At 39.8% G+C, this 24,754-nt stretch overlaps 1 protein-coding gene across 2 annotated transcripts in view; it reads left to right on the top strand.

Moving 5' to 3' along the window:
- The window catches only part of LOC136864372 (dual serine/threonine and tyrosine protein kinase), a 331,375-nt gene that overhangs the window by 52,469 nt on the left and 254,152 nt on the right, over nt 1–24,754 (top strand). For both annotated transcript variants that reach the window (XM_067141287.2, XM_068226255.1), the window contains exon 5: nt 23,333–23,579. In XM_067141287.2, coding sequence (XP_066997388.2) covers nt 23,333–23,579 — 247 coding nt within the window. The remainder of the gene's footprint in view (nt 1–23,332; nt 23,580–24,754) is intronic.

Genomic DNA, 24,754 nt, shown 5'->3' with positions numbered 1-24,754 from the left:
TAGAACCAAGGAAACCAGGGATAACTTCAGAAATTCTAGACCTGATTGAAGAAAGGAACAAGTTAAGGAAAATACAATTTGAACAATACAAAGAATTAAAAAAACTTGATAGCAATGAAATGCTGGATGAAAGAAGTGGGGAAATTGAAAATGATTTGAAGAAGGGGTATTCTGATAAAGCATACTTTAAGATAAAATCTCTGGGCTACAAGAAAAGAACTGAAAGCAATGTGGTTAAAAATAAAGATGGAAAACTGCTCTCTCAAATCGAAAATTTTAGTGACTGATGGAAAGATTACCTTGAAGACTTATATGATGGAGAAGATAATTGTCAATATTGAAGAATATTTGGAGGATATGGGATCGATTGAAGTCGACAGAGGACCGCCTATCACTACAGCAGAGTTCGCTGCAGGACTCTCTAAACTAAAACAGAACAAAGCCACTGGTGTGGATACCATTCCAGCAGAACTCTTGAAAAACTGTGATGATACCATGAACAAGGAACCTTACCAACTGATTTTATGAAAACTAGAACAATTACACTCTCCATTAAAGGAAATGCATGCGATTGTTCAAATTACTGAACATTAGCGATCCTTTCTCACGTTTCTAAGATTTTACTCACCATTAAAGACAGAATTAGAAGGAAAATAGAACAACAATTGGATACCGATCAGTATGGCTTTAAAACACGGAAAGGAACTAGGGAGGCTGTATTAGAATTACGTCAAATCCTGGAAAGGACAGAAGTCAACAGGAAAATGTATGTAGCATTAGAAAAAGCCTTCGATAATGTTGAGTGGAAATTGCTTTTTCAAGTAATGAGGAATATGAGACTTTACTGGAAAGATAGGCTCCTTTTTCTGAATTTATATAAATTTTAGACCACGGAAGTTAATATTAATGGTACTACAAGAGAAGCAAAATTTAGAAGAGGAGTGCGACAAGGCTGCCCACTGTCACCATATCTCTGTAAGCTGTTTATAGAAAATGGAGTAGGACAAATGAAAGATGACACTAAAGGGGTGAGTTTTAATGGTATCCTGGTGCACAGTATCTGATTTGCGGATGATATTGCTCTCTTAGCTAATTCTGAAAAGGATATGATTAAGATGCTAAGAACATTCAACAAATCCATAGAAAAATTTAAAGTATAAATACATATCAAGAAAACAAAATTCATGATAGTAGACAAAAAGAAGCCCACAGGCAGAAAACAATTAAAATTAAATAACACACCAATAGAACAAGTCACAGAATTCTCCTATTTGGGTAGTGTAATTACCTCTGAAAACAGATCGATTTCAGAAATCAATAAAAGAATAGCGATGGCAAAACACGCCTTCCAAAATAAGAAAAATTATTGCTACCAGAAAATAATTTCTCAGGACCTTTGTTTGGAGTGTACTACTGTATGGGTGCGAAACCTGGACATTAGGGAAACAGGAAGAAACAAAACTTGATGCTGCTGAAATGTGGTTTTGGAGAAGAATTAGAAAAACAAGTTGAGCAGATGAAAAACAAATGACTTTGTTTTAAAGAATGTAAAAGAGGATTGAAGTTTATTGAATACAATAAAGAAGAGGAAAACAAAGTTCCTTGGACATAATCATAAACGGGCCACCTACAATAGCCTAGTACACAGAGCATTCAATGTTCCTATGTCAAAATCAGACCTTAATAATGAATTAAACACTATATGCAATATAGCATTTCATAATGGCTACAATAAGAATTTCATAGAAAGTATAATTAGCAAGTTCAGACATCGCCCAAAATCTAACCTACTTAAAAAAAAATTTATAAATCTAAAAAAATTTCAACTTTTACCTTCAATTGCAATATTCATAAAATTACGAACATATTTAAGAAGTAGAATATCAGTATTTCCTTCAGAACCAATAATAGAAACCTGACGTTTTACACAACTCAATTAACGCTTCCAACCCTTTTGAAAAGCCAGGTGTCTACAGATTCCATTGTAATGACTGTCACAGTACATATCTCAGACAAACCGGTAGATCATTCAAAATCAGATACACAGAACATGTAAATGCAATCAAATACAGAAAATTTTCCGCAGTAGGCCAACATATAAACGACTATAAACACAAATTTTATGACTTAGACCACAATATAGACATTAATGAAATAATAAATAAAAGGCCCGTACTCGATTTAACTGAACAATTCTACATTTCACTTGATTAGCACCATAATCCAAATTTGAATCTCAGTGACCTTTCTGAAAAACCTACAATACTATTTGATACATTCATTACAATATTGAATAATCTTATAATACCCAAAAATCAAGCTACCTTCAAAACAATACGTAACACGCTCCACGTATTACCCTTACCGCCACCCGCGCCCACCCGATTATAGTCCCGCCTCTACTGCACTTCCCCTTCCTCCTACTTAGCAACTCCGCCCCTCCCCGCTCTCTCAGAAGGCCCGTCCCTCGACATCAGTCTGTCAGTTCCTCCCCGATACACCTACCATCAACTTGGCACCTGAGGTGAGTCTTCTATTCTTTAACAATATCTTTTCCGGTATTTACGTAATTCTAACTCGCGTCTTATACTTCTTATAGGTTCCGTCTTGGTTCAGGACCTTTCTAGATCAACCACTGTATTTACAACTTGTTTCATAAGATCCTTTCCACCATTTCAACAAGAACCTCAGCTATTTTACCCATATCACTTAATATGATATAAATATACAAGGGGACAAGCTGATATAAAAAGAACTTTCCAATAAAACACTTTGCTTGTCAATATGAACCTGCAGTGACATATATACTTAATTTATTTATCTTGGTTGAATTGGGCATTATACTAAAATTCTTCCTCTGTTAAGTCCAAGTTGAAGCCCTATTAGAATATTCTACATTCTATTGTGTATATACTCGTGAGGGACAACTTATGACTAAGTGTTTGTTTACTTCTATTAACATGTCAAGCATAGCTACAACACCTCTTTAAAAATAAATCAGACTGTTCAACAGATTAAAATACAACAGATCAAAAGCTGATCATAATATTTTACTGCAAAAACCAAAATTTATTTTAACATGTCATTCTTTTTAATTACAATTACTAAGGTGTACACCTTATAAAAATTGACCACTATTGTATTAATGACTATCAGCTTATACATGTAAATATTACTTTAGTTTTAATATCTATATTTCTAATTTTACTATTATGATATTACTATAAGGGTCATGATCAATGTATTTCATTGTCTTTGTATAATTTATCCTAGGCTGATGATGACATATAGTTTTGTCGAAGCCGGTACCAAAAGTTCATAAACGTGATGATCTAACAGAAATGTAGAAATTTTCACGTAATATACAGTATTGAAAAGGTGGATCTTACTATTTGCTTTGTTTAGTGTACAGGACAATACTGGTTTCATGGAGCAAAGTAATTACAGCCAAGCATACCTCCTACATTACAGCATAGCACACATACAGTTGACATTTTCACTTTACAAAGGAAAATTTAACGTGTCCTAATTCAATACATAACACATCTCCATCATTAGATGGAGTAATAATCAACTTGTTTGAGACATCTTCAGTGAAAAAAGTTAACATTTTTACATAATTGAAGTGAAAAAGTGTGTTAAAACCTATGAAGAAAAAAATGAATACAAATGAGATAAGACGGTAACAAACAATACGTGTATATAGTGAGGTTGTGGACCTCTTAGTCTAAAAATTTGCAGTGTGATACAATTAAAAAACAGGACAAAATCACTGTGTTAAAAATTCAGAATTGACAGTCTGTCTCTGTAGTCACCATCATGAATAGTTAAGAGGGGAGCAAAAAACTTGAGAATCTAAGTTTGAGAGGAAACATGTGCCAGGTGAAATGTATGTGACACGTGATAGAAAAACACCAATGAATTTCAAATTTTAGAATAAGAGCACTTTCAAGAGGCCTGATATTCTCAATTTTAGCGGTCTATTTCTCGATGATTGTTTCCAATGTTGGCTAGGTGTGTTTGTCTTATTTATAAATAGTCGGGAGGGTAGCGATAAAATTGAGAAACTGTGTTAGAGAAGATAACAGATGCCTGGTAAACTGTATGTGACCATAGTGGAAACCATCAATGAAGTTCCAATCTGTAATGGAAAAAATGAGGTTGTATGAGACGCTTGGGCTGATAAATGAAAAATAAAAAAAATAAGTGTGAAGAAACTATTTAAACTTGCTTATTAAGTGATTTCCTCTCGAAACTGCGTGTCTGTTGTTGACCAACGATAGACGCAATCTTAAGAACGGGACCGTTAACTTCTAGAAGATCTGAAAAAGGAGATGGATAGACTAAAGTTAGATGTAGTTGGTATAAGTGAAGTATGTTGGCAGGAAGAACAGGATTTTTGGTCAGGCAACTACTGAATTATCAACAAAAAATCAAACGGGGGAAATGCAGGAATTGGCTTAATAATGAATAAGAAAATAGGGCAGCGGGTAAGCTGCTATGACCAATAGAGTGAAAGAATTATTGTCTTCAAAATAGACACCAAACCAATGCCCACCACAATAGTGCAGGTCTATATGACTACTAATTCAGCGGATGATGAGGAAATCAAAAGAATATATGAAGAGATAGAAGATTTAATACAATATGTAAAAGGTGACTAGAATCTAATTGTGATGGGAGACTGGAATGCAGTGGTAGACCAAGGAAGAGAAGGTAATACAGTAAGGCAATTCAGATTGGGACAAAGGAACAAAAGAGGAAGTCGGCTGGTTGAATTCTACACTGATCATAATTTAGTCCTTGCCAATACTTGGTTCAAACACTACAAACGGCAGCTGAATACGTGGATGACACCTGGAGACACTGGAAGGTATCAAATAGACTTCATTATGATTAGGCAGAGATTCAGAAACCAGGTGTTGGATTGCAAAACTTTCCCAGGAGCAGATGTGGACTCTGACCACAACTTATTGTTCATGAAATGCCATCTGAAGTTGAAGAATTGTAAGAAAAAAGGAATGCAAGGAGATGGGATCTAGACATGTTGAAAGAAAAGAGTTTGAAAGATTGTTTCAAGGAACATTCTGCACGAGGACTAAATGAAAAGGCTGAGGGAAACACAATAGAGCAAGAATGGATAGTCATGAAAAATGAGGTCAGTAGGGCTGCTGAAGAAATGTTAGGAAGGAAGAAAAGATCAACTAAGAATCAGTGGATAACTCAGGAGATACTAGACCTGATTGATGAACAATGAAAATACAAGAATCCTAGAAATGAAGAGGGCAGAAAAGAATACAGGCAATTAAAGAATGAAGTGGATAGAAAGTGCAAGATAGCTAAGGAAGAATGACTGAAGGAGAAGTGCATGGATGTCAAAGGTTGTATGGTCCTAGGAAAAGTAGATTCTGCATAGGGGAAAATCAAGGAAACCTTTGGAGAAAGGAAATCTAGGTGTTTGAATATTAAGAGGTCAGAGGGAAAGCCACCTCTTGAGAAAGAAGACAAAGCAGAAAGATCTCAGGAACATATCCAACAGTTGTATCAAGGTAATGATGTAGATGATTTGGTTCTGGAACAAGAAGAGACTGTTGAAGCTGATGAAATGGGAGACCCAATTTTAAGATCAGAGTTTGACAGAGCTGTGGGAGACGTAAATAGGAACAAGGCAATTGATGACATCCCGAATTACTGACTGCCTTAGGAGAAACCAGCATGGCAAGGTTATCCCATTTAGTGTGCCAGATATACGAGACGGGAGAAGTGCCATCCGAATTTTGGCAGAATGTTGTTATACCTATGCCCAAGAAAATAGTACTGACAAGTGTGAATACTACCGCACCATTAGTTTAATATCTCATGCCTGCAAAATTCTAACACGTATTATTTACGGAAGAATGGAAAGATAACTTGAAGCTGAGTTGGGAGATCAATTTGGCTTCAGAGGAAATGTAGGAACACTTGAAGCAATCCTGACATCACGTCTGTTCTTAGAGTATCGAACTAAGAAAGACAAGCCCACGTACATGGCATTCGTAGATCTAGAAAAGGCACTCAATAATGTTGATTGGACCAAGCTGTTTAAGATTCTGAAGGTGATTGGGATCAGATGCCGAGAACGAAGAACTATCTACAATCTGTATAAAAAATCAGTTTTCAGTGATAAGAATCGAGGGCTTTGAGAAAGAAGTAGCAATCCAGAAAGGAGTGAGGCAAGGCTGCAGTTTGTCCCCCCCTCCTTTTCAGTAAAGGAAATCAAAGAAGAATTTGGTAAGGGAATTACATTCCATCATCATTATTTTACAGTTCCAGTTTCCCAGGTACTGTTGGCGAGCCTCTTCCATTTTGTGTTATTCAGATACGTTCTGTTGTCAATGACGTCCTCCAGTGTCTTTCCCCGATCTGCAATGTCCATCTCTACAATGTCTATCCAGTGGGTTCTTGGTCTTCCCACCATCCGTTTCCCTGACACAGCTAAGGTTAAGTTATAAGGAGATTCCCACCTTCCAATACTTGTCAATTCCTTATAATGGTTGTATTATTTACATGATATAATCCAGCTTAATCTCTAGGTGTATACTAAATAGGACATGTTTCGTTCTGATTATGGGACATCTTCAGCTAAAAGATTTGACAAAATGGGAAGACAATTAAAACACGGCGAACGTCAGGAGTTGTACCCGGTGTAAAGGACCGTGTAATTAGGCAACGCCAGGAGTCGCGCGTGGTGGAAACGACCGGGCTTACTGACAAAGCTTTCCACTGACAGACTGGTGAAGGAAGGGGGAACAGTGAATGTAAACATGTGCAGTGTACGTGTCTCTTGAAATTTACAGGAAAGGAGGGAGCTTTATACCATGGATCTATTTCAAAAGAATAAAAATAAATGCACCCTGTCTAAAAGACTGTGTCACAAACCCTCGCAGGTTGAATTTCAAACATACAAGGGAAGACGTTTAAAACAGTGACTCAATACCTTTTCTCAAAACTAAGCTGGACACTTCAAGTACAAATTTTGAACTATACGAATCAGCTGATTTATTAGACCACATGCCAAAAGCAGAATATTTGAATTTAACACGTTCCGTGCGGTTCGGGTCACCATGTGCCCCGAAACATGTTACTCTTCTCCGTCGGTGCGAACTTCCCAGAACTGCGAAGTAAGTAACTACGTTCTAGTTACGAATTTCCGTTAACTAATCGACAGCATAGTGTTCCAATGGAAGTAAAGGATCGAGGCATACTGCTAGTTCTGATCGGCTCACCGGTGACCCGATTATTTCCGGGGTCATTTCTGTTTCACGCAATTGTTGAATCGGAACACTGTCGCACAGGTAAATACGCTGGAATGTCTCCTCAACAATAACGCACAAAACAAGTGCACATGCATGGTTTAGGATGTCATACTAGGGAGTAAACAAAGTCGAATTCGTCAGGTCACCGGTGACCCGAACCGATAATAACTAAAGGCAGCATCGGGTCACCGGTGGGCCGATACGACGTAATATTAAGTCATCGAAATTCACTGCCGCAGGGAACGTGTTAAAGAGCAGCAGTAATCAACAACACTGAAAGACTGTTAACTATCTTGCCAGCAAAAATAATTATATTCTCTTTTTATTTTTTAACTAAATTTACAGTGCTACCAGTATTGGTCTGTACTCTCTTCTTGAAGGTTTCATCAGTCTGCAGCAAACCATTGTAATCTGAATATTTCACTCATTCTAACTGAAATCTCAGTTCAGGTCTACAGCGGAGAGCTTCGGATTTATTTTACTCTTCCTAATGTGTAGACGGTCTTCTTTTGGTATAGTCTTGCACTCTCACAGTTCATTTTTTTCAGCGATAAGGATGACCTAGTTTCTTAGAATGACTGCATTTTGTGAAGCAATTTGTCTGTTCTATTGAGGTATGCTGACCTGAAGCCACTTTTAAATTATTATATATATACATGCGTTTCGCCCCTTAAAGAGAACTTGGAACCATTAAATAGCACTGGTATTCTTAATCATCTTGTTCTTATCTTCCCAAAACTTCCCCATCCTTTCACTATGGGCCTGCCGTCTTTCTTGTGTCCATGAGTTTTCGAGTTTCAAGCTTTTCTCATATGGAATTTTGGGTGCAAATTTATGGGTGATGATCTTTTGTCTGTCTATATTCCTTGTGGTTGCCATTGGATCATCGTCTACTTCTGCGAGGTCCTTTTGTGCATCCACTAGCCAGCGAACGTTGGTTTGTCAGTTTCCATTGATAATAAGAAATATTTTCTTAGTCAGTCGTGAGTCATCCATTTGTGCTAAATGTCCATCAAATTTCATACGCAGTTTGCGTGCGACTGAAGTGAATCGCTCAGTTAATGCATAGAGTTCTTCAGAGCTTTCTCGCATCCATATACCCTCTTCAAACTTGGGCCCGAATATCTTCCTCATTATCTGTCGTTCAATTTTCTCAATGTCCTTGATGTTATTGGTGAGTGATGATGTCTCAGTGGCGTAGAGTGCCTCAGGGAGGACAACAGTGTGGTAGTGTCGGAGTTTGGCTTTTCTGGATATTGATTTCCTATTGTAGAAGTTCCAGGTGATTAGGTATGCTTTACATAGTTTTTCTGTATGCATTTTGTTGGCTGCTTTTTCATTGCCTGAATTACCAGTAATTTTACCCAAGTACTGAAATTGTTTGATTTGTAAAATGTAGCCATATTTGGTCGCTAGTGATGTTAGGTGTGTGAATTTAGAGTCCATGTATTGCGTTTTTTCATAGGAGATATGGAGATCAGGTTTGATTGCAATCTCGTGAAGCTTCTCGATGGCGTCCTGGCTTCTTCGGGAGTACGGGTAATTATTGCTAGATCGTCAGCAAAGGCAAGGCATTTAATGTTAATTCGTTTACTTTTCGTTCCCATGTTTATTCTGGGTACTTCCTTCTCCTATGTTTTAATGACCTTACCCAGTACTACGTTAAACAGAAGTGGGGACAGTCCATCACCTTGTCTAACACTTGTTTATTTTTCAAAGGGTGCAGAGATTTTACCCATGAACTTCACCTTAGATGTTGTGTCTGTTAAGATTTGTTGGATTAACGTGACTGTTTTGTTATCAACACCATATTCTCGAAGGACATTGAACAGGGTACCACGGGCTATTGAGTCGTATGCTTCTTTAAAATCTACGAAAGTGATCACTGTATGGTTTGACTGGCGGTGTTGGAGTATCATCTTCAGGTTCCAGATCTGTTCCACGCACGATCGATGTGGACGGAAGCCCGCCTGGTATTCCCCGATCTTATCTTCTGTCTGTTGTTCCAATTTGGTAAGCAGAGCACATGAAAGAATTTTGTATGCTATTGGCAGAAGAGAAATACTTCAGTAGTTGTTTGGATCTATCTTGTCACCTTTCCTATGCAGTGGATGATCAGGGCAGTTTTCCAATCTACAGGTATGACTTCACTTTCCCACATGTTCGCGATGATGACTTGTAATTGGTCGATCATTTGATCCCCCCCCCCAGTCTTCATCTCGGCGATTACACCATCTTCTCCTGGTGCTTTATTGTTTTTGAGATGTAATATGATGCTCCTTATCTCCTCGTCAGTCGGTGGCAGTGAACCTGGGTTTGGAGTGGGTATGTGGAATTGGAGTTTCTCAGTTGGTGGTTCGCAGTTGTGTAACTTCTTGAAGTGTTGTTTCAGGATGTCACAGTTGGCCTTTGTGTTGGTCTTGAGAGTTCCGTCAGTGCGCCAGAAACAGAGAGTGGGTGGCTTGTAACTGGTCAGCTCTTTGCGAAAGGTTTTGTAGAAATTTCTTGTGTTATTCCATTTGAAGTCATTATCGATCTCCTCTAATCTTTTGTTATGGTCTGCACGTTTAATTCGTCTGAGTCTTTTGGACGTTTGCTTCAGAGTTTCTGAATAGATCTGCAAATTCTCTGGAGTTTGATGACTGTGCCAATTCTTCCAGGCTCGCATACGTGTTTCCAGTGCTCTGTCACAATCTGAAGTCCACCATCTATGTTTCCATTTATGGGGTGATTGGCCAAGTTTCCTAGATGATTCTTGGATAGTCTCAAGAAGTGCATCCCATGTTTTTGCATTTGCCTGCAATGACTGTGCAAACTCATGTGCATGTTCTTGCAGATAACCAGTGTCAATGCGTGTGATTGTAGGTTTTTGGTATTTCCTTTGATTGGGTCTGAAATGGATTTTGATTTGTGATTGGTGGTGGTCTGACTCTAGATAACCTTTGCGTACCCTGACGTTCATAATTTCTGGGGAAAACTTTCTGGTAATTACTACATGGTCAATCTGGTATTAGCTTAGGTGACTGGCGATTTCCATGTGGTAATTTTTCGTGGAGGTTTCTTCAGGTGTGTGTTCATCAGCTGGAGGTTTGCCATTCCACATAGGTTGATTAAACTGTTTCCATTTGCGTTAGTCTTCTTCTGTGCTGAGAAACATCCAGTAATATGCCTGTGTTCCATTTCTCTGCCGATTTGCGCATTAAAATCTCCAAGGAGGACTTTTTCATGATGCTGAGGGATCTTGGTAAGTGCCCGTTCGAGTTGTGACCAAACTTTTTCAAGGTTCACAGTTGACAGGAGCGTGTGCATTAATTAGTGTATAGGCCTTACTGGCACATTTAACTGTGAGCAAGGAGAGGCGCCCTGAAGGTGACGTGAAGTCTATCAGAGAGTTCTGGATACTGTTGTGTACTAGGAATCCAGTTCCCAACACATACAGTTGCTATTTAGCACTTTTGTTGCTGGCTTCCCCTTGTGGAAGCGGTAACCACCGGAGTCAAAATGATCGGAGTCGTGAAATCATGTTTCTTGTATTGCAAGTATCAGGATCCGAAATCTGTCACAAGTATCCGTGACTGTCTTGAGTTTCCCTATTTTGGTCAGCGTCTGTGCGTTAAGTGTACCAATGAATTTGGTTTCCTTAGGTTTGATGAGTTTTAGGAAGCTCTGACTCTTCCCAGCATGATGTCCTGGTCCCCCAGAATCCGAATGACCAGGTTTACCTTTGCTGTTGTCAGCTCGGGCCTGAGGTAGTTGCTTTGTTGCTGTTGTTTCCATCATGCTATATTCATGGTTGTTTTTAGCTGGGGGGCATGAGCCTGGGGCGAGTAAAACACTGATGCCTGATTCACTCTCATCGTAAGGGTTGTTAATCCGTATGGGTAGCCGGTGTTCTGCTGTAGCCACTGAGGTCTTCACTCTTACCCTGAGCTTGGGCCCTCCATATTTATGACCCCTGGAGAGAGGGTAATAGAACCAGGGTTGTAAGCCCCAGAGCCGAATAACGGGCCACTCCTCTGGAATACATATGCCTTTTGCAGCCGCTTCACAGAAGAACAGACATTGCTCTCTGAAGATGGTTCCTCTGCTTAATCCACCGTTGGGACATTGATGTTCTCATCTGCTTTCATAACCGTCGACTATCTTCACCTCTCAACCGTCATGCCCTGTATTGCCTCAAGATGTTGTCTGGCTGTAATTTTACGGCTTTAAGCCAACCCTTCTCCTTTCTCCGTGCTTGGGACTGGCAACAGTAACTACTGAGCTACTCTATTATTATTATTATTATTATTATTATTATTATTATTATTATTATTATTATTATTATTATTATTATGTTGTTGTTGTTTGAGTCATCAGTCCATAGACTGGTTTGATGCAGCTCTCCATGTCTCCCTATCCTGTGCTAACCTTTTCATTTCTACGTAACTATTGCATCCTACATCTGCTCTAATCTGCTTGTCATATTCATACCTTGGTCTACCCCTCCTGTTCTTACCACATACACTTCCTTCAAAAACCAACTGAACAAGTCCTGGGTGTCTTAAGATGTGTCCTTATCATTCTGTCTCTTTTTCTCGTCAACTTTAGCCAAGTGATAAAAATCATTGTTATCCGTACTGAAGATACTGAATGTAGGATGCTAAAAGGTTTGTTTTGTCACCTATTCAATACATATAAAATTTTACAATTTAGGAATTTATTATGGATTCCACTTGAGACATGTTTCGCCCTTCATTGAGGGCATCATCAGTCAAATTATCTCCTCAAGGCAAAAATCAGGTACCTGGTTAGTAGTTGACATGCACAAATTAATACACATTACTAATACACATTACAAAAATTAAGTGAGATTCAGTTGTACAATAGTGATGGTTGAACATATAAGTTTATAGAATAAGAAGTCGGCACAAAGCGTCAAATTATTCTCCAGAGCACCACTGCCGAACTCTACTATTTTAATTTTACGCTTGGTGCCGACTTCTTATTCTATAAACTTATATGTTCAACCATCACTATTGTACAACTGTTTCTCATACTTAATTTTTGTAATGTGTATTAGTAATGTGTATTAATTTGTGCATGTCAACTACTAACCAGGTACCTGATTTTTGCCTTGAGGAGATAATTTGACTGATGATGCCCTCAATGAAGGGCGAAACATGTCTCGAGGAATCAATAATAAATTCCTAAATTGTAAAATTTTATATGTATTGAATAGGTGACAAAACAAACCTTTTAGCATCCTACAAACTTGAGCCAAATTGATCTCCTCTTACCAATTCGATTCAGTATCTCTTCATTCGTGATTCGATCTATCCATCTCACCTTCAGCATTCTTCTGTAACACCATATTTCAAAAGCTTCTATTCTCTTTCTTTCTCAGCTAGTTATCGTCCATGTTTCACTTCCATACAATGCCACGCTCCACACAAAAGTCTTCAAAAACATCTTTCTAATTCCGATATCAATGTTTGAAGTGAGCAAATTTCTTTTCTTAAGAAAGCTCTTCCTTGCTAGTGCTAGTCTGCATTTTATGTCGTCCTTACTTCTGCCATCGTTAGTTATTTTACTACCCAAGTAACAATATTCATCTACTTCCTTTAAGACTTCATTTCCTAATCTAATATTTCCTACATCACCTGCCTTCGTTCGACTGCACTCCATTACTTTTGTTTTGGACTTATTTATTTTCATTATGTACTCCTTACCCAAGACTTCATCCATACCATTCAGCAACTTCTCGATCTTCTGCAGTCTCAGATAAAATAACAATATCATCGGCAAATCTCAAGGTTTTGATTTCCTCTCCTTGGACTGTGATTCCCTTTCCAAATTTCTCTTTGATTTTTTTTACTGCCTGTTCTATGTAAACATTGAAAAGGAGAAGGGACAAACTGCAGCCTTGCCTCACTCCATTCTGAATTGCTGCTTCTTTTTTCAAAGCCCTCGATTCTTATCACTGCAGACTGATTCTTATACAGATTGTAGATAATTCTTCGTTCTCGGTATCTGATCCCTATCATCTTCAGAATCATAAATAGCTTGGTCCAATCAACATTATCGAATGCCTTTTCTAGATCTACAAATGCCATGTACGTGGGCTTGTCCTTCTTGAATCGATCCTCTAAGATCAGACGTAAAGTCAGGATTGCTTCACGTGTTCCTACATTTCTTCTGAAGCCAAATTGATCTTCTCCCAACTCAGCTTCAACTTGTTTTTCCATTCTTCTGTAAATATACGTGTTAAAATTTTGCAGGCATGAGATACTAAACTAATGGTGTGTTAGTTTTCACACCTGTCAGCACTGGCTTTCTTGGGAATAGGTATAACAACATTCTGCCGAAAATTGGATGTGACTTCTCTGTCTCATACATCTTGCACACTAAATGAAATACCCTTGCCATGATGGTTTCTCCTAAGGCAGTCAGTAATTCAGACGGAATGTCATCAATTCCAGGTGCCTTGTTCCTATTTAGGTCACTCACAGCTCTGTCAAACTCTGACCTCAAAATTGGGTCTCCCATTTCATCAGCATTTACAGCCTCTTCATGTTCCAGAACCAAATTATCTACATCTTTACCTTGATACAACTGTTGGATATGCTCCTGCCATCTTTCTGCTTTGTCTTCTTTCCCTAGAAGTGGCTTTCCATCTGAGCTCTTAATATTCATACACCTAGATTTCCTTTCTCCGAAGGTTTCTTTGATTTTCCTGTATGCAGCGTCTACCTTTCCCAGGACCATACAGCCTTCGACATCCTTGCACTTCTCCTTCAGCCATTCTTCCTTAGCTACCTTGCACTTTCTATCCATTTGATTCTTTAATCGCCTGTATTCTTTTCTGCCCTCTTCATTTCTAGGATTCTTGTATTTTTGTCGTTCATCAATCAGGTCTAGTATCTCCTGAGTTATCCACTGATTCTTAGTTGATCTTTTCTTCCTTCCTAACATTTCTTCAACAGCCGTACTGACTTCATTTTTCATGACTCTCCACTCTTCCTCTATAGCGTTTCCTTCAGCCTTTTCATTTAGTCCTTGTGCAACATGTTCCTTGAAACAATCCCTCACACTCTTTTCTTTCAATTTTTCTAGATCCCATCTTTTTGCATTCTTTCCTTTCTTCAATTTTTTGAACTTCAGATGGCATTTCATGACCAAAAAGTTGTGGTTAGAGTCCACGTCTGCTCCTGGGAAAGTTTTGCAATCCAACACCTGGTTTCTGAATCTCCACTTAATCATAATGAAGTCTACTTGATACCTTCCAGTGTCTCCAGGTCTCGTCCATGTATACAGCCGTCGTTTGTGGTGTTTGAACCAAGTATTGGCAAGGACTAAATTATGATCAGTGCAGAATTCAACCAGCCGACTTCCTCTTTCGTTCCTTTGTCCCAATCCAAATTCGCCTACTGTACTACCTTCTCTTCCTTGGCCTACCACTGCATTCCAGTCTTCCATCACAATTAGATTCTCGTCACCTTTTACATATTGTATTAAATCTTCTAACTCCTCATATATTCTTTCAATTTCTTCATCATCCGCTGAACTAGTAGGCATATAGACCTGCATTATTGTGGTGGGCATTGGTTTGGTGTCTATCTTGACGACAATAATTCTTTCACTATGCTGGTCGTAGTAGCTTACCCGCTGCCCTATTTTCTTATTCATTATTAAACCAACTCCTGCATTTCGCCTGTTTGATTTTGTGTTGATAATTCGGTAGTCGCCTGACCAAAAATCTTGTTCTTCCTGCCAACGTACTTCACTTATACCAACTACATCTAACTTTAGCCTATCCATCTCCCTTTTCAGATTCTCTAACCTACCACAACGATTCAAACTTCTAACATTCCACGCTCTGACTCGCAGAATGTCAGTATCCATCTTCCTGATGATCGCCCCCTCTCGTGTAGTCCCCACCCGGAGATCCGAATGGGGGACTAGTTTACCTCCGGAATATTTTACCCGGGAGGAAGCCATCTTCAGTACATCATTCATACAGAGAGAGCTGCATGTCCTCGGGAGGTAGTTACGGCTGTAGTTTCCCGTTGCTTTCAGCCGTGTAGCAGTATCAACACAGCTAAGCCATGTTGAGTATTATTACAAGGCCGTATCAGGCAATCATCTAGACTGCCGCCCTTGCAACTACCGAAAGGCTGCTACCCCCCTTTCGATAAACCATTTGTTAGTCTGGTCTCTCAACAGATACCCATCCGATATGGTTACACCTGCGGCTTGGCTATCTGCATCATTGGGACACGCAAGCCTCCCCACCGCGGCAAGGTCACATGGTTCGCAGAGGATTATTATTATTATTATTATTATTATTATTATTATTATTATTATTATTATTATTATTATTATTATCATCGTGAGGTGGTAGCCATTACCATTTATTTATTTATTTATTTATTTATTTATTTATTTGTTTATTTGTTTATTTGATGGTTCATGGTGTGGGTTACTCTAGTCACGTCCTAGATCGTGAACCATGGGCAACGGTTGAGTGGCCTAGTAACTGGTCTTCGAGTCGGGATACCAGTTGCTATGGAATGGGAGTGGGCATCTCGACATATTCTGAGTCTTGGACTATGTGCAAGTAGGGTAGCATCCTGCTTCATTAATTTACAGAGCTGAGAACATTTTAAGCAAGCCTCAGAGTCCCACTCCCATTTGACTGGCGAGGGACTCCTGGGAAACAGCTTGGCGAACAAAATGGAATTTGATGGGGAGCTATCAATATTAATGGGGATTATGGAAGAAAGAAAGAACTTGTGATGTTTGGGACATCACTGCATATTTTCAATTATTGAACTATATAATTAATTGATAAGATGTATATATTTAATCACTAATAATAGGTCATTTTTAAATTATATATATATAGGGTTTTATCGTCCATTTCACATCATCATTTCATTTCTTTGTATCGCGGCTATAACGTATTCTGAACGAACCACATATTGGGTAAAGTATTTCAACATCATTCATATTAATAGCTTGCAGTAAATTTTCCAATAGCTGTTGTGAGGTGTCCAGAGTCAGCAGGCTAATTTCAGCCCATTTCCAGGAAAAGTACGTCATCTAGGTTACGAGAGACCTTACCCTCTCTACCTCATGAAGAGACAGTTGATACATTATGAATGCCCTCTTTTCGAACTTCGCTGCCTGACGCTTTATTTCAGTGGGAAAGTTCAGCCTATGTGAATGAACGTAATGAAGCAACGTGATGGATTCACAGCAATACATAGGAGAAGGGATGAGACCTCGAATCTTACTGGACCATGTGATATGGCTGATGGAAGGAGACTTTTGAACGGATATACTTCGAAGACAAGAGCTGGAGAGGACATTCGTATTCTCACTCTTGGAAGACACTCTTACTACGATTCTACGTCTGCACATCGGAGAAGATTTTAACTTAGTTCACTTCGCATCTGAGTATATACTACTCAAAAGTTACTCTCATTGGGACTTGTTATCTCAATGACGAGGGGTAGTCAACGGGAGACCGGTTTTGACTAGCATAGGGGAGGAGAGCTTTTATTATGAGTTTAGCTACGCTACTGTTCCGTAATACGGAAGAATATAAGTGTATTCTCTCCATGAACATAACCCATGGTGGTTTTGCACTTAAAATTAGGACTCATTACGACTTTATGTAAGGAGTAAAGTAGGAAGTGTTAAAGGCAGGAAAAGCATAAGTAGGACTGGAATCAAACAACAGATGAGGCAGCCGGTACGAGAGATCCACCCATAATCAGCTTCAAGACAACAGAGTCTACATATGGTGAGCTTATGGCATAAGTTACTGCAAGTCTTCGCGCAACAGTTCATTTTCGTAGAGTTAATTTCATTCAATTTTTATTTTGCTTCCGTAAGTTCAGATTTCGTTAATACGCCGTTACATCACGTTTTTCATCCTAATAAATAGCTGTTTTAATTTGTATCTTCCGAAATTATTATTAATGATCCTTAAATTCCAAGTTAGTGTACTTAATGATTTGTGTTTCGTCACCTCACCCCTGGGAGTTTTTTGAGTTTCATTACGTATTATTATTATTATTATCATTATCACCTTTCGTTTTCAAGCCATACGCTTGAAGGCTGGCGCCCATGGGATATTGTTTATGGAGAAACAATGAGATATCATTTATTTATTTTAATATTAAAGTGACCCACCACGTTATATTTTGTCAAACATCTGTGGGCCGAGTGGGTACGTCACAAACTCGCTGAGTCGGCAAAGAGGATGCATCTGGATGTGATAGGAGTAAGTGATATTTGGGTAAGGGGAGATAACGAGGAAGAGATAGGAGTTTATAAAGTGTACTTGACGGGTGTTAGAAAGGGAAGGGCAGAATCTGGGGTCGGGCTCTTTATCAGGAATACCATTGCATGCAACATAGTTTGTTAGGCACGTAAATGAGCGAATGATGTGGGTAGATTTGTCAGTTGGAGGAATTAGGACTAGAATTGTCTCCGTGTATTCACCATGTGAGAGTGCAGATGAGGATGAAGTTGACAAGTTTTATGAAGCATTGAGTGACATAGTGGTCAGGGTCAAAAGCAAGGATAGAATAGTGCTAATGGGCGATTTCAATGCGAGAGTTGGGAATAGAACTGAAGAATAGGAAAGGGTGATTGGTAAATGTGGGGAAGATATGGAAGCTAATGGGAATGGGAAGCGTTTGCTGGACTTCTGTGCAAGTATGGGTTTAGCAGTTACGAATACATTCTTCAAGCATAAGGCTATTCACCGCTACACATGGGAGGCTAGGGGTACCAGATCCATAATAGACTATATCTTAACAGACTTCGAATTCAGGAAATCTGTTAGGAATGTATGAGTTTTCCGGGGATTTTTCGATGATACAGACCACTATCTGATCTGTAGTGAACTAAGTATCTCTAGGCCTAGGGTAGAGAAAGTGTAATCTGTCTGCATACAAACAAGGGTAGAAAATCTCCAGGATGAGGAAATTAGACAGAAGTACATGGATATGATTAGTGAGAAGTTTCGAACAGTAGACAGTAAGCAGGTTCAGGATATAGAAAGTCAATGGGTGGCATACAGGGGGATGCTGTAGTAGAAACAGCAAGGGAATGCCTAGGAACAACTGTGTGTGAAGATGGGAAAAGGCGAACATCTTGGTGGAATGATGAAGTGAGAGCAGCTTGTAAACGTGAAAAGAAGACTTATCAGAAATAGCTCCAAACAAGGGCCGAGGCAGACAGGGATTTGTATGTAAATGAAAGAAACAGAGCGAAACAAATAGTCGTTGAATCCAAAAAGAAGTCGTGAGAAGATTTTGGTAATAACCTGGAAGGGCTAGGTCAAGCAGCAGGGAATCCTTTCTGGACAGTAATAAAGAATCTTAGGAAGGGAGGGAAAAAGGAAATGAACAGTGTTTTGAGTAATTCAGGTGAACTCTTAATAGATCCCAGGGAATCGCTGGAGAGGTGGAGGGAATATTTTGAACATATTCTCAGTGTGAAAGGAAATCATCCTGGTTGTGTTGCGAACAGCCAAGCTCATGAGGAGAAGGAAAATGATGTTGGTGAAATTACGCTTAAGGAAGTGGAAAGGATAGTAAATAAACTCCATTGTCATAAAGCAGCACGAATAGATGAAATTAGACCTGAAATGGTAAAGTATAGTGGGAAGGCAGGGATGAAATGGCTTCATAGAGTAGTAAGATAACATGGAGGTACCTTCTGATTAGACAAAAGCAGTAATTTCACCTATCTATAAGCAAGGGAACAGGAAGGATTGCAACAACTATCGAGGTATCTCATTGATTAGTATACCAGGCAAAGTATTCACTGGCATCTAGGAAGGGAGGGTGCGATCAGTCGTTAAGAGTAAGTTGGATGAAAACCAGTGTGGTTTCAGACCACAGAGAGGCTGTCAGGATCAGATTTTCAGTATGCTCCAGGTAATTGAAAAATGCTACGAGAGGAATAGGCAGTTGTGTTTATGTTTCGTAGATCTAGAGAAAGCATATGACAGGGTACCTAGGGAAAAGATGTTCGCTATACTGGGGCACTATGGAATTAAAGGTATATTGTTAAAATCAATCAAAGTCATTTATGTTGACAATTGGGTTTCGGTGAGAATTGATGGTAGAATGAGTTCTTGGTTCAGGGTATTTAAAGGGGTTAGACAAGGCTGTAATCTTTCACCTCGGCCGGGCTGAGTGGCTCAGACGGTTAAGGCGCTGGCCTTCTAACCCCAACTTGGCAGGTTCGATCCTGGCTCAGTCCGGTGGTATTTGAAGGTGCTCAAATACGACAGCCCCATGTCGGTAGATTTACTGGCACGTAAAAGAACTCCTGCGGGACTAAATTCCAGCACCTCGGCGTCTCCGAAGACCTTAAAAAGTAGTTAGTGGGACGTAAAGCAAATAACATTATTTATTAATCTTTCACCTTTGCTGTTCGTACTTTATATGGATCATCTGCTGAAAGGTATAAAATGGCAGGGTGGGATTCAGTTAGGTGGAAATGTAGTAAGCAGTTTGGCCTATGCTGACGACTTGGTCTTAATGGTAGATGGTAGACTGTGCCGAAAGCCTGCAGTCTAATATCTTGGAACTTGAAAATAGGTGCAATGAGTATGGTATGAAAATTAACCCCTCAAAGACTAAATTGATGTCAGTAAGTAAGAAATTCAACAGAATTGAATGTCAGATTGGTGATACAAAGCTAGAACAGGTCGATCATTTCAAGTATTTAGGTTGTGTGTTCCCCAGGATGGTAATATAGTAAGTGAGATTGAATCAAGGTGTAGTAAAGCTAATGCAGTGAGCTCGCAGTTGCGATCAGCAGTATTCTGTAAGAAGGAAGTCGGCTCTCAGACAAAACTATCTTTACTTCGGTCTGTTTTCAGACCAACTTTGCTTCACGGGAGCGAAAGCTGGGTGGACTCAGTATATCTTATTCATAAGTTAGAAGTAACAGACATGAAAGTAGCAAGAATGATTGCTGGTTCAAACATTTGGGAACAGTGGCAGGAGGGTACTCGGAATGAGGTGATAAAGGCTAATTTAGGAATGAACTTGATGGATGAAGCTGTATGCATAAACCGTCTTCAGTGGTGGGTCATGTGAGGCGAATGGAGGAGGAGAGGTTACCTAGGAGAATAATGGACTCGGCTATGGAGGGTATGAGAAGTAGAGGTAGACCAAGGCGTCGATGGTTAGAGTCAGTTTATAACGTTTTAAAGATAAGCATTATAGAACTAAATGAGGCCACAACACTAGTTGCAAATCGAGGATTGTGGCGACGTTTAGTAAATTCACAGAGGCTTGCAGACTGAACGCTGAAAGGCATAACAGTCTATAATGATTATGTATGTTTATTTGATGCCTTCTTTCGGAATGTTCCTTCAGATTGGAGTCCGGTTCCATGGCTAAATGGTTAGCGTGCTGGCCTTTGGTCACTGGGGTCCCGGATTTGATTCCCGGTGGGGTCGGGAATTTTAACCATCATTGGTTAATTTCGCTGGCACGGGGGCTGGGTGTATGCGTCGTCTTCATCATCATTTCATCCTCATCACGATGCGCATGTCACCTACGGGAGTCAAATCAAAAGACCTGCACCTGGCGAGCCGAACATGTCCTCGGACACTCCCGGCAATAAAAGCCATAGGCCATTTCATTTTTGCATATTGGAAACAGTTTCCCTGTAACTGAGTTTTTGTCCATATAAATCACATCACAGTTACAGGGTCTGAGACAGTGAAAAATGCTGTAGAGAACTTATTTTCTGTCTTCCTCATCTTCCACATCACAGTGTGAAATATACCAAGCAAATGACTGCATGGTTTGGGTCACGTAGCTGTCAGCTTGAATTCGGAAGGTGGTGGGTTCAAACCTCACTGTCGGCAGCCTTGAATATGGTTTTCCATGATTTCTCATTTTTACACTAGGCAGATGCTGGAGCTAAACCTCAGTTAAGATCGCGGTCGTGTCCTTCCCACTCCTAGCACTTCCTTATCCCATCTTTGCCATAATATCTATCTGTGTTGGTGCAACGTTAAAAAAAAAAATCTGTGAAATATATAGTGGAAAGACCATGCGGAACTGATTAAAAAAAACGATGCTACTGTATGTATTACTACCATTAAGACTAATACAGCACACTTCAGATAACTAAAGAATATCTGGAAACTAGCCAGCAAGTAAGAGCAGGAATGTCTGTACTGCCTCTGAGCTGTTCCAAATTTATCACTTGCACCTGCACAGGTGTGTGTGCTTAAAACTGAGCTGCTCTGCTTGCTTATGGAGCTTAACATTCGTTGGCCAATCTGAAAGTCCCTTGGTTTCACCGAGACAGTTGCTTCTGCGTTACGGTCTTCAGTGGAACAAAATACTTACGGGGATCAAAAGGTTAGTTGCACTAACGCGCCGCAGCAGCGCGCTGTGTGTCGCAAGCGTGGGCACAGCGGAGAAAGGGACAGACACTGCCCACATGTCTGTTAGGCAGGTTGCTGTGGTGTCTTATCTAGTATTGTGTGAATAGTGGCCAAATGCAATGGCGTGTCAACTGGACTTTCACTCCAAATATGAGGTGCGTGCGACAATCCGATTCCTATGGGCGAAAAGGAAGAATTGCACGGACATTCACTGTGAAATTAGTGCTGTGTATGGCTAGTGGGCCATTTTCCGGCAAGGTATCATAAAGTGGTGTCAGCAATTCGAAGCCGGACGCACGGATATCATGGACAACCATCGCGAAGGCAGGCCCGCAACGTCCAGGACCTGTGCAGACCTCAACAGTGTGAATGCGATCATTAGACAGAACAGGCGCATTAAACTGAGAGAAATCGCGATGCAGCTGAACATGTCGTATGGCAGTGTGTTCGCCATTGTTCACAAGGACCTTGGATATCGTAAGCTGTGTTAAAGATGGGTCCCACATCTTCTCACCGATGAGCACAAGGGACAACATTTCCAATCCTCCCTGGCATTTTTGCAACGCTATGCCGCAGACGGCAACGGGTTTCTGCGGCGAATCGTCACAGGCGACTAAACGTGGGTCCACCACTTAACCCTGAAACGAAGCGAGCATCAGTGGAATGGGTGCACCCCTCATCACCACAACGAAAGAAGGCCAAGGTTCAATGTTCAGCTGGTAAGGTTATGGCGACAGTGTTCTTTGACATGGAGGGTTTGCTGCACGTGGAATTCATGCCGAAAGGAACAACGATCAACGCGGCGTCGTATTGTCAAACATTGCACCGGTTGCGTAAAGCGATTAAAGAGAAGCGCCGGGGGAAATTGAGCACCGGTGTGGTTTTGTTGCATGATAACGCAACACCTCACAAGGCCCGCCAAACGAGAGAACTGCTGCAGCGTTTCAAGTGGGAGGTCTGGCAACATCAACCTTACAGTCCCGACCTAGCGTCATGTGACTTTCATCCGTTCGGTAAGCTCAAAACGGAGCAGGGTGGTCGACGCTTCCAGACCGATGAGGAGGTGAAGGCCGCTGTCTTCGAGTGGTTGCAGAACGCTGGAGGAAATTTCTATGCATCCGGCATCGACAGGTTGGTTGTGCGTTCGCAGAAATGTTTGGAGTTTCTTGGAAACTATGTGGAAAAGTGACGTTGCAGTGTATGTCGTTATAGTCGTGTTGCTGTTGTACAGGTGGTGTAATAAATATCCATAACTGGGAAGTGCAACTTATTTTCTGATCTGCCCTCATATTTCTGGAAAACATTACTGTGATGAAACAGGGTACATTATCATATTATGATACTTCTACAGTAGTAGTAGACAGAATTATCTTGTTTGCCTTATTACTTCTGACTTGTGAAAATGATGCAATTACCAATATTTCAAGAGTACTGTATTTGCATTTAGAAAAGTTTTCCACTGAAAATAATTGCTTCCTTCATCAAATTCTCTCTGTGCCATTAATTTTAGTTTTTATAGTTAAATTAGAAATTAATTATACTGGTGCATTTATCTTACACCATATTTAATGCTAGGTATTTTGTACATCTCACTTTTGTAGTTTTTTCCTTATTTCAGCACATTGAGGAATTACGGGAATTAAAAGAATTATATCCTGAATTACCAGTCTATTTTATATGTACCACTGGATGTGTTGCTGCACCAGGAAAGATGTGTCCTCAGGATGGAGAAATTTCAGAACTTCCTTCGCTTGGAAAAAACTTAAATGATGGGAAATCGCAAGGTGCCATTGTAACAAGTTCCTGTTATGGCAGTAATACTGACAGAAATTTATTAGCGTTGATTCATCAGCTGGCTAGCCTAGGTAAGCAAGATTTTGCATAAATTATTTTATCTCCCATCTGGTGTAACCTGGACTCCTCCTATAATACATATTCTTGTAGCTTGTGAACATAGAAGACAGACATGCATGTACATGGAATGTCTACTAATGCATGTTTGCAAGGTTGTATGTTTGAAAACTTGAGGCATCTCCGAAGAGCTTAAAAATGTAGTTGGTGGGACATAAACCAATAAAATTATTATTAAAATCTTGAGAAATAGCCCATAAATGAGTTTAAGTGCAATTGCATATTGGACATATATGTTGAGAACAGCCAGCACGATTTCTTCATGCTTGGTGGTACATAAATTCTTCAGTTTGTTTATACAGTGTGTTTCTGAATTATATCAACAAAGTAAAATTATTGATGCTCTTCGTGTTATATAAAGAACAATGGCACAATCAAATTGATGGATACCGTGGTTTCCCATTTTCACACCAGGCTAATGCTGGGGCTGTACCTTAATTAAGGCCACGGCCACTCCTAGGCCTTTTGTATCCCATCGTCACCATAAGACCTATTGTCGTGTGCTGCGTGAAGCAAGTTGTATTTAAAAACACATTTTTATTTTCGAGAAAATGAGGTTTCTTTGTTATTTCTGGGCACATGATACAAATTGACAACTCACTGTATTTACTGTGCCAGAGCGCAAATCGCTGCCCACTGTTGTGCTTGAGGGAAAGGAGGGGTAGTGGAGTGTATGATAGATGGAGACAGAGATAGTGTTCCGCACGAATGCACAAGTTTCTTCGTTCGACTTGGCGCAGTATATTGTCCTTGTCTCTTATATTCAATATCCACAGTTTGTTTATTAAGCAGTCATAATTGCACACACAGCACAAGAAAAATACACACTAATTAAGACACACTTGTCGGTCAAGGGATGAACTCGATGGTTTCTTCTCTTGTATGTAGGTCTATATAACTTTCTTTATTATTTAACATCCATGAAGATGCAACACTGCCAGCACAGGATCGTGCATTTCTTTACTCACAACATTGTAAAAGGAATTAAATACTGAATGAAAGAAACAATAAGCTGAATGGTTTGATTACAGTAAATCTTCAGTAACATCCCCCCCCGTTCGATCTTGGCATAACAAGGAAATTCCATGGGAGTTAAATTGGCTGAGGATGGAGGCCATTTAACTGGCCC

Source organism: Anabrus simplex, chromosome 2 (genome assembly GCF_040414725.1).
Source record: "Anabrus simplex isolate iqAnaSimp1 chromosome 2, ASM4041472v1, whole genome shotgun sequence".
NCBI classification, from domain to species: Eukaryota; Metazoa; Arthropoda; class Insecta; order Orthoptera; family Tettigoniidae; genus Anabrus; species Anabrus simplex.
Note: the sequence above shows the minus strand (reverse complement) of the source record. Positions and strands in the feature narration are given on the sequence as shown.